The sequence below is a fragment of the Anoplopoma fimbria genome, chromosome 9 (genome assembly GCF_027596085.1).
Source record: "Anoplopoma fimbria isolate UVic2021 breed Golden Eagle Sablefish chromosome 9, Afim_UVic_2022, whole genome shotgun sequence".
NCBI lineage: Eukaryota > Metazoa > Chordata > Actinopteri > Perciformes > Anoplopomatidae > Anoplopoma > Anoplopoma fimbria.
The window spans coordinates 12,435,564-12,446,415 of NC_072457.1; the positions used below are offsets into that span (position 1 = coordinate 12,435,564).

The 10,852-nt window shown below is 38.1% G+C and overlaps 1 protein-coding gene across 1 annotated transcript; it reads right to left on the bottom strand.

The window, feature by feature from the left end:
* Positions 1–323: 323 nt before the first annotated feature.
* On the bottom strand, positions 324–10,852 carry abcg2d (ATP-binding cassette, sub-family G (WHITE), member 2d). The gene is made up of 15 exons (XM_054604660.1): positions 10,641–10,852; positions 9,670–9,729; positions 9,449–9,563; positions 8,775–8,927; positions 8,534–8,691; positions 8,041–8,192; positions 7,737–7,838; positions 6,785–7,035; positions 4,847–4,929; positions 3,129–3,218; positions 2,918–3,039; positions 2,195–2,349; positions 1,990–2,079; positions 794–906; positions 324–568 (listed from the first exon to the last, which is right to left on the bottom strand). Exons 1-15 carry the CDS (start codon positions 10,850–10,852, stop codon positions 421–423), a joined length of 2,004 nt encoding a protein of 667 aa, XP_054460635.1. The 3' UTR covers positions 324–420.

The window sequence follows — 10,852 nt, forward strand, 5'->3', positions numbered from 1 at the left end:
AAGCCATTAATACGCTGCCAAGTTGAATATGCTATATACTAATATGCACTGTCGATGTCAGGTTTAAAAAACAACTCCAACAGTGTGAAAAATAAAATACATTGTCAAATTGCTCCTAAAAAGTTAACAATTTGGAGACACAAGGTTTTCACCAAAGATGACAAAACTGATGTTTGCATTCAGGTTTATATTTTAGCTGAAGTGAATATCCAGCTATATAAATGCAAAATACAGACATTTTGGGAAATATTTGCTTATTCACTTTGAGTTAGATGAGAAGATCAATACTCCCATACCTAGATATGAGAGTAGTTTCAGTCAGCAAATAATGGTGTACCATCCTTTTAATGGTGAAGTTCTGGTGAACATCTTTTGGCCGGGTTCATTGAAGACAAAAAAAAAAGATGCATAACAACACATTTATGTGAATTTCTTGATGTAGCGGAGTTTCAGATAGGCGATGATGAGGTATATGAACATCATAATGATCAGAGCCACATGATTCTCCCACAGTCCCCAGGTGGTGTGTTCGATTCCCTGGTAGTCCAGATACTGCTCTCCTGTGCAACTGAAATAACAATCCCAACTGGTCACTTACACATAAAAAAACAATATTTAAGCAGATTTAATAAATGTTTTTCAACTGGAATGATGCTTGCGACGGTAAAAATGTCTACGTTTAAAATTAAAACATGGTGGACTAGCTAGACCCGGAAACGTCCTTCTTTGTCGCAGGTGGTATATACCAGTAAGATACAAGCAGAATATACACAAAGCATGCAGGTTTACTCACGTCAGGCCGACTGAGCTCACGCTGCTATTTGTCCTTTCAGGGGACGTGTTGGTGTTTAGGATCACAGCCTCGTCACAAAACGTCAAACCCACAAACTCATTTATCTGCAAGGCCTAAACATAGACGACATAATCAATGAATGCTGAAAAGATCATAGTCAATATAGACGTTATAGATTCTAGATTCTAGATTCTAGACTCTGATCTCTGTTGATCAATGGAGGAATGTGGTCATCTAATTATTAATAATCATTGTCCAAAAAATGTGTCTTTGGCAGTATTTTTTTGTTTTGTTTCTCTCTTACTATGTTTGTTGCCTACTTTGCAATAAAATGTTGCTATAAATATTACTAGGATATAGTGTATCGTATGTACAGTCCAACATTTTATCAGTATTAAGATGTTACGTCATCCACAGTTAGACTTTGCATGTGAACAGGGAGAAAGAAGTGCACATATTAATTATAGTCAGATAAATCAGGGCCGATCTATAGACTGAAATCAGCTCATTGCAGGTGTATCAGTATATGTTTATCAGGTATATGTTGACCAATAAGTAACAAGACATGGAAGTACAGAAATTAGATAATTTACAAACAATTTGTTAACCAAAGAGGTTTCTGCATCTCACAGTCTTTATCAGCAAAGAAGGAAACAGTGACACGGATTGAAAGCTCTGGATAAGCCCAGTAAGTGGACTTTGAGTTACCGTTAGTTTGTGAAATACTGTCACAAGATGAAGAATACATTTTAATATCGTTATCAAAAATGTCTGTGTATATTATGTGTTGCTTAAAAGAAAATAATGGCGGGCAACTGATCTTTGTCAGATTTTTCTGAATATTGATATTGCCCTTAGCCTCGACAATCCAATATCTATCTTGCGCTAATAATAAATATGTAACACGTGTTGTTTTCAAACATTGTATATTTAAAATGTAAATATTTTTGGATAAATGATGACTGTGTGCTGTTGTAATTATTGGCTCAATTTGGGACCAACTCCTGCTTAATCAGGTGATACAGTATATGGACCTTCACATGCTGAGTAGACCTGTTGAAGATGTGAAACATCAAAGTTGGAATAAATAAATAAATATATATAATTTTTAGTAGCAGTAATTTTTAACATTTAGTTCTTACTATTAGTTTTCTTGCAGGTCACCCTGTCAAAACCTTCCTTTAATTGTGACTTACTGCAAAGCTGTAGCGAGGAATGCTAAAGTACCGCAACCAAGCCAGCCAGTCCTTCATGCTGGGTAGGTTCACCAAGAGACCTGAGAAAATCTAAAAACACAACACAAACTGAAGCTTTTTTCTCACAAAAGGAAAAATCTAATAACAGCATTGGTACTTGAAACCCATTAATGTGCATCTCTGTGTTTTTCTGTGTGTCTCTCACCATCATGAAGATAAAGGTGATGGTCATGTAGATGTTGGCCAGAGCCACGACGCTCTGGTCAGCTGAGATGGCAAAGGTCATGGCTGTGGCTGTGTAATTCACCAGAGTCACTGTCAGCATGAAGATCAAAAAAGGTGCAGCTGTGGATTTGAGCCCTGAGTGGATGGACGGACACACGGACACACACACAACGACACACACTGTTATCTCAGGCAGGTGTAAGCTGTGTGGAGATCATGCATTATGTCTGTGCATGTGTGTCTGTCTGTCCACGGCTAATCTGTCATACATCTGGATTTAACATCATAATACCTCACACTTTTTGAAAAACACATCAACAACTGCCTCAGTTGCAAAAGGCATTTCTGGAAATCAGCTGGTTATATTTTAGCCTTTGTCGTGGCTCACAAATTGACATCCCTATTAAAGTTTGGTCTTATTTTGAACTGGAGCATCTGCAGCTTAAATTCATACCTTATATGTTATTATCCACTAAAGTGAGGCACGATACGAGACGAATAAGTCTCTGTTTTAGTTACCTTTAATGCCATCTTGACTGTAAAGGTCAAGAGGGAGGTGCACCTTACTGAGATCTGCACTCTACTAAGAGCACTTTTCTAGTTTCTAGACTGAAAAATACTGAGCATCTGCATTTAAAATTTAGTATTCGATGTAGTGCTAAATTTCCACACATTAATTAGTTAATACATTGGTCAATCTTACCAATCATGAAGTAGACAATAGAGCTGAAGATAACAGAGGTGATGGTGCGCAGAGTGATGTTAGACAGGATCTTAGAGAGGAAGTAGACAGACACTCTGTAGTAGCCACTGATGTACTCATGCCTGTCACAAGAAAACAAAAGCAGAAATCTAATTGTAGCTCTTATATATTTGAGAGATACCTTTTGTTGTCATCGACCTCTATTACATACACAAACAGTTTTCTCTCGACGATGAAGAGCTCAGCTGCAGATATCGTGCTGAAACACTGGTTGACTGAGATGAAAAAGAGGACGCCCATCCTGTTAGAAAAACAGAAAAAAACAAAACATGATCATTAAGTCTCTACTTCAACAAGTAATATAGGTTCTGGTTCCAGATTGAAGTTTTGTAAATAATACCTGGTGCTTCTCACACTTTGTTGTCAGTCTGCCAGACACTTATATACTTAATTTTGTGTCATTTCAGACCCTTCCATTCCCTCCCTGTCCAGCAGTTGTCCACAGTATCTTCCTGCCAGTTTCCATCCCCTGATCTCCACACACACCTTCTGCCCAATTCCCTCAATAGCTTCTTGAGCATATATACCATCCTTTGTCTTGTTGTTATTGCATGCCTTAGTCTTTGATCTTTACCTGCCCTTTTTGGACTGGTTTGCCTGTTTTGACTGCCTGTCCATCAAACAAATAGCTTGACATTATGGGTAATAATCTTATTTGCTTTATTGTAGAGATTTAAAATTGATAATGGTGCTCCGATTTTCAATGATCACTGGCAGCAGAAGAACAGGGAACAGGGTCTATTTAAAGCCATTGCTCCACTCCGGTAAACAAGCGATTTTGCTCTTCTGCTCGTTGTTTGTGTTGGTGTGTGTGTCGGTCCACATGTCGTGGGATATTTCAATGTCTCTGACAAATGGGAAAAATTCTGGTCAAATATTATCTGTGTTTATTTAGCTTAAAAACAATTGATAAAGAATGACAGAATCATGAATGATCAACATTGGGGTCTTTTCTTTTCAACTGGAGCCACGTGAACAGCGTTCTATTGTTGTCAAGCTGTAAAGTCCAAAAGTCAACATTTATTAAGAAAAGACAGATGTAATCTTTTCCAAAATTACAATAAAAAAAAGAAATACAGCTCAGCACCCTGTTAGCTTAGCTTAGCATAAAGGCAGGAAACAGGTGGAAACAGCTAGCCTGGCTCTGTCCAAGGTGGCAAAATCTGCCTACCAGCACCTCTAAAGCTCACTAATCAATATGTCATGTCTAGCTATTACTATCTTTATCTCAAAAGTGAACATATAAAAGCAACACATTTTTGTTTTACAGGAGGTTATGGGCTGTACTATTTCTCAGTTGGGCGCAGTTTCTTCCTGGGGTCCAGAAAATTCTGCTTGTAGTCTTAAATACTAATTACACTGACAAGAGTGGACTCTAAAGGAAGAGTTGGCTAGAGATTATGGCACTACATGTGATGTAGTCCACATGTACATGCCGGGACTTTAAAGGTGACTGATACCCTATGAAAAGGAGGGAGGGCTGAATAACTTGAGACATTTAAGCCGCGTAGATATGCATTGATCATGAATGTAATGACATTAGGTCCTTATATTCCACTGAACCATACACAGAAAAGAAAAAAGAAAGAGAGGAGACCATTGAGGTTTCTGATGTGCTTCACTGAGTTTTGGAGTACCAGGTTGTGCTCAATAAAACATGGTTAGAGGATTAGCCTTGCAGGAACTGCTCTACTTTTCACACTTCCATGTTAAAAGCAAGTGACCGACTTGAAAACCTGAACAATTATAAGGAAACTTGTTTCATTAATCACTATGCGCTTACTATATAGGCGTATAGGGGTACATTTAAGTGTGTCGAGTCTTAAAATATTTCTGAGGACATGAACAGTATTTCAGCAGCTTTCTCACCTGTTCTGCATACCACTCTGATCATCTTTGACCCCGAAGAAAATGGCTCCGACAACGAGGGCGAGGAAAATGCTGACTCCCAGCTGCACAGACAAAAAACACAGGATTTTAATAGTGATCTTATATGAGCATATATACAGGGACAAAACCCTTACAATGCTTGTAAGAAGAAATGTATTGTCTGACCAACGGCCTTTGGCTTGTGGCCTACATTAAGATCAACACTTTGCAAAGAACAAGATTAGTATAAAACAAAAGGATTTTATATTTATTTCTTTGAAATCCTGTTTTAATGCTCTTTACTAAGTGTTGCATGATGACTCTTGTGAAGGTGTCATAGTGACATTGTTTTGACAATGTCCCTCCTTTATGCACATTGTAAGTAGTTGACGAGCCAGAAACACCCACTATACCACTATGGATCTATATACATTCAGAATTGAATGAGAAAATGCTTTGAGATGTAAACCATTGAGTCTCATATCTTTCTTTGCAATCAGTGCAGGAATTCAGTCCCACAGTTCTTGTAATTGCGGACTGCCATATGATATGAATATTATATTTGAAGAATGAATATAAGATTTAGGCAGTATCCTCTTTGACAGAAAAGCCAATGATTCTGGGGATCTGGGGTCAAGTGGACACCCCGCTCCTCCTCCACACCGCTCTAACCAGAACTGGTGGTGGGGAGGATGATGGAAAAGAGTGAGAAAAGTGAAAGCGACACAAATTTTAATCCTAACAATTCACAGATTATGATGGGACTAAGTGGTTCCCAGGGTGAAGGGATAAGCTGATAAGGTTGAGCCTTTGTCACCTCATTCCCCGCAGCCCCTCATGTGAAAGCAGGGCGGTGGAGTGATAGATCATGAAGGCATCATGTGATGAGACCCGGACCAGGGCCAAGCGGCTTTGTCCAGATATGATATCAGTTCAGATCCTGGCCCAAAGAGGCAAGAGTGGGGTCGCAACAGTCACCAAAGCCGATTATGGCGCCCACGCCACCTAGAGCCTCTCTTGTAGGATTATTTTGACTTATTTAGGGCCAATTAGCTGTTAATAATTCTTAAAGTGAGGAGAATTCTGACGGCATTTTGCCGCCATGGGGTGACTAATGAGTGCATTAAGTCTCGACCCCTCCAAAGTGTTGTCTATGCATCCTGTTCAAGATGATAAAAGCACTGACATTGATTATTTTTCTGCTATTTACACTCTTTGGAGTGTTTTGATCAAAGTAAAAGTGACAGTGGCACAACATCATGTTTAAAACTTTAACCTAAAAACAGAAAACTAAGACGTTAATTAAATATTCATCCGTCAGAGCTCGAGACTTGGAACTTGGAGTCGCATTAAAGTCACGAAAATGAGGACTTGATTTGGTTCAGACATGATGGCAAAATAGCTGAGGAAACTTTACCTCAGATCAATAAATATACAAAATATTTGGTGTTGTGCATAGTTTTTGCCTTTTGAAACATAAATTATATAACTTGTAACCGGAATGTTACCATTCAAACACTTGCAGATGTAGCTGCTGCGCCAAAAACAAATTCAGAATGGAAAAGATTGGACTTTCACTCTTGACTTTTTTGGGAATTCCCGTATTTGCTTTTTTTTTTATTACACACAAAATTCTACAGATAGCAGCCAGTTAGCTTAGCTTATCATAAAGACTTGAAGCAGGAAGAAACTTCTAGCTTGCATCTGTCAAAAGTTTAAAAAGTCTTCCTACAAGAGATGGGGCAAACGTTGGAAACAACTCCACAAGTTGGAGCAGTGAAGAGTAATTGATCAAAGATGTGCTCTGTTATTTTTTTCTGTTATTTATATGAAAATATGTAAATTGCAATAAAAACAAACAATGGCTTTAGGTTCATGACTGTGATATTCTTACCACTGATGATGAGTGTTTTAGGAGAGTAATAGGGATGTATATACCTCAGCCACAGACGTCTGTGGGTTCAGCATGAGGTCCTGGAAGGTTCTCTTGAGAACCCAACGTAGCTGGTGGAAGAAGGAGCTGTTGTAGGTGATGGGGTGGGATGTTGAATACGAGATACACTTTTTCTCCTGGACGATGCGCTCCAGCTCAGCTCTTGTGTCGCTGGAGTAGCTGCTGTTCCTGTACTCCTCCACCAGGTTCTCCTCGATGCTCTGCCTGGAACCGATGAGCTCCTCAAAGTCCAGATCTGTCCGTGCACATGAGGAAAATGAAAGATTTAAGAAGTGGAAATAATCTCCTTCAATAGAAACTAAAGATCCCGTAAAGCACTGGATTAAAAAAGAAATTAATAGTGTGGAGTGTAGTTGAAGAATAATCTTCAAAATCCTGCTGTTATAGACCATGAAAAACACATTATGGTTTGGCTCATCACTAGCTTTCTGACTTGCTCAATGACCTGATCAGACATTCAGGTCTTCTAACTGGACCCAGAATTGTAATTTGTATTGCTCTATTTAGTCTGTTTTATTCAATTTTAGCTTGTTTCTATCTTCTATATTTGCTCTTTCAATATCTAATATACGTGTATTTTTATTCCTTGCGTTTCTTTTATATCTCTCCTTAATGCCTTTTATGTAAAGCACTTAAATCTAACTTCTTGAAAGGTGCAATTCAAATAACTCTTGATAATAAAAACAACTGATCAGATATCATAAAATTGCATTAAATTGCTTTCTGAACTAGTAAATAAAGTCTGTTCAAAAGAAGTAAAACACAGAAATATATGACGAGCTTCAGGTTAGGATAGGTAGGTAAAAGTCCTATTTTATCTTTTATTTATACAAAAAAGCTTTTTTTTATGTTAACAAATCGATCCTTTTATGTAGACAGAAATTTGTTGCTTATGACATCATGTTGACAGTATATATTTTTCTGAAATGGTGTTACCTTCAGAGCCATGGCCTTTGGTCATGTTTGTGGTGGAGGATGCTCCATTAATAACATCCAGAAAGAAGTCAGCCGGGTTGTTGTGGGGCTCACAGAGGTAACCTGGAACACAGATCACAATTATTACCATCTAATATCAATACGAGACCAGTGTTCTATCAAGACTGCTTTTTTTCCCCATTGTCTGATTAATTTATTGCTGCACAACCATCTAGATTTATTTCCAGGTGACATTTAAAACATAAGTAACAGTACAAAGATGTTTGGTGGTACCTTGTGTTGATAATAGTTTCCACATACTCACCGATGTTTGCAAAGTAGTCCAAAGCGTTTGGCGCTGGTCCATGGTAAACCATTTTACCACCAACCAGCAGAGTCAGAGTGTCAAACAGTCTGTAGATGGAGTATCGGGGTTGGTGGATAGACATAATTATGGTTCTTCCTTGACTAGCCATTCTGAAAGGACATAGTAAAAATATAAATCAATAGTAAAAACAATAAAGATTCTTTCTTATTGTAAAAAAACCACAATGAAAAACTCTTGCACACCTGCCTTTTATTTGCTGTTTGTTTCATTATATTGTATTTATGATAAAGAATAGTTTGATTAATTTTTTTATTTTAACTGTATCAATGAATTTATTATAATTTAAGACTGTAAAAGTCAATAATAAATCACTGTGACATTACCTTTTAGTTAGAAAAAAAACCAAACAAAGTTTTGTGGGAACAATTCACAATATGAGTAGTTGTAAAGCATTCAGAAAAAATATATAATCCACAAATTTCCTTTTTACCTTTTCAGCAACAGCAGGACAGAGTTAGCGGTGCTGGCATCCAGTCCCGTGGTCGGTTCATCCAGAAAGAGAACCGGGGGATCAATAATCAGCTCCATGCCGATGTTTGTCCTCTTCCTCTCTCCTCCTGAGATCCCCCGCATCATCTGTGTGCCCACCTGAGGAAAACACCTGCATAAGTCTGTCATGACTCTCACCTGATGTCTTTTATAAGAAGATAAGTATCTGTGTGCGTCTTTACCTTGGAGTCAGCCACCTTGGTTAGGCCCAGCTCTTTAATGAGGTGGTTGACCTGAGCCTCCTTCTCACTCTGAGGCACTGAGCTGGGCAGCCGCAGAGCTGCAGAAAAACGGAGATTCTCCCTCACAGTCAGGGTGCCCATGACCACATCTTCCTGTTATAGGAGACAAGAGCTTGAGGTCAAAGGTCAGGGACAGGGAAGATCATTTGTTTTGTAGTCTACATTTCCAGAGTAATGCAGAGAATTGATGATCTAACAGTATAAACTAGCAAACTATATATTTAAAGCTACTATAATCATTGTTTTTATATCAACAAGGGCTCAGTCACCCAACTCTGCAGTTCAACTCAGCTTCATGGAGCTTTTTAGTGTCTTTCAGCTCATTGTTTTGGTTTTATAGCCCTTTACTGTTTAGTTTCAAGGCAGTTGTTTTCAGTGAAAAAGGTTTAATAAACACACTGTACACTTCCTGCTCAACGTCAAACACCAAACAGAGAAAGTTAGCAACAAGCTGACGAACATAACGGACTATTTAGCAGCTGAAGAGATAGATATTTGCCTCAGGATTTAGTGGAGACCAAACCAGAGAGAGAATATCAGAATTAATTTATTTTTTTACCTGCATAAAAATATATTTCATGCAGGTTGAAGTGATTCAAATACTTCAGATGTACCTGAACCACATAGCCAGAGATGCACTTGAAGTTTGGAGGCTGTGGTGCTTTGTCAATGAGTACTTCTCCCAAGAGACCTAAAGGATCCTTTCTCGCAGCCAGAATATCCAAGAATCTTTAAAAAAAACCAAAGAAAACAAAAAAACTTTATTAAACAATTTACAACAACAAATGCAGGTGACTGTTTCAATTTTTTTCTTGAAGATCAATGTTGTACTCACGAAGACTTTCCACTTCCAGTAGGTCCAAGAATGGCGTTGAGGCCAGGCCTCATAATCCCACTGCAAGACAGTGACACACAGCTCTCTGTAAACAATTGAACTTGGATAAAATAATTAAAAGGCAACAATCAGGGGATACTAAAATGGTTTGCATTCCTAATGTAAGATATTCACTTCACTCTTTAAGTTTATGATAAAGAATTGTGAGGAGTGAAAAAAAGAAAGTGATTCTTTGACATGTGATGAAACACTTTTTTCCTAAATGCACTTTTTAATAAAATAGATTTTTTCCCTCATCCCAAATAAAATGATATCGCTTCACAACAACAACAAAAAATGATACTGTGGCATAAAAAAAATTCAGAGAGAACAAAAGAGAAAAGAGAGAGGAGAAAGAGTCAGCGATATAAAATGGATTTAAAAGACTTGAATAAAATCCTGGCAGTGGATCACGTGACTGTGTTTAATTCGTTTCCCTGGCAGACTGCTCTTTAGTGCACCAGAGAGATTATATGCAAGAAACCATGCTTAATATCATTTAATTAACTCTGAGGCGGGAAAAGACCTAAAAACTTGTGTGAAATGATTCATTCCTCCATGGGAAATGTCAGTTGTATTTAATACCATCAGAAAGAAACCAAGGTAAGATTCTATTCACTATTGTTCCACTTTTGGATTAGCACCGTCTCCTAAATTAAAAATGTTTTTGTTTTGTTTGCTAAGGAAATGCTCGTAATTAATCTACTTTAAATGGTCAAAGAAAGCAACAACTGATCAATGTGCCTCATTTCAAAAACCTATGGATCTCTATGAACATTTGGCTTTTGTTTTCTGTAATTCAGGCAGCATGTTAGTGTGTGAATAATAAGAAAAAAGAAAGAAGAGTACTTAAAGAGACAGATGCAACTGATAAAAGACACAAAACAAAAAGAAAAGAAGATAAAGAGGGTGTACAATTTTTTACAACTGACTTGAGGTCGAACAGTATTTCCCTGTGGCTGGTTTTCCTTTTGCATAAGAAGCCGCTCCTCAGCTGAACTTTGTACTGGATGTTGTGGAAGCTCACAGTGGAGCCACACTGCGGCTTGTTCTGGCCCACGGCTGTGACGACCTCTGACCCGGCCGTCCCGTTGGTGCCGACATCCTCTGTCATTGCAATGTTGATGTGACAGCCTCGCTCCAT

Coding starts and splice junctions, on each gene's coding strand:
- abcg2d (XM_054604660.1), bottom strand. CDS start 10,852: ATGGAGCGAGGCTGTCACATCAACATTGCAATGACAGAGGATGTCGGC. Junction 9,730..10,640: donor GAAATACTGTTCGACCTCAA/GTCAGTTGTAAA, acceptor ACTGTCTTGCAG/TGGGATTATGAGGCCTGGCC. Junction 9,564..9,669: donor ACTGGAAGTGGAAAGTCTTC/GTGAGTACAACA, acceptor TTTTTTTTAAAG/ATTCTTGGATATTCTGGCTG.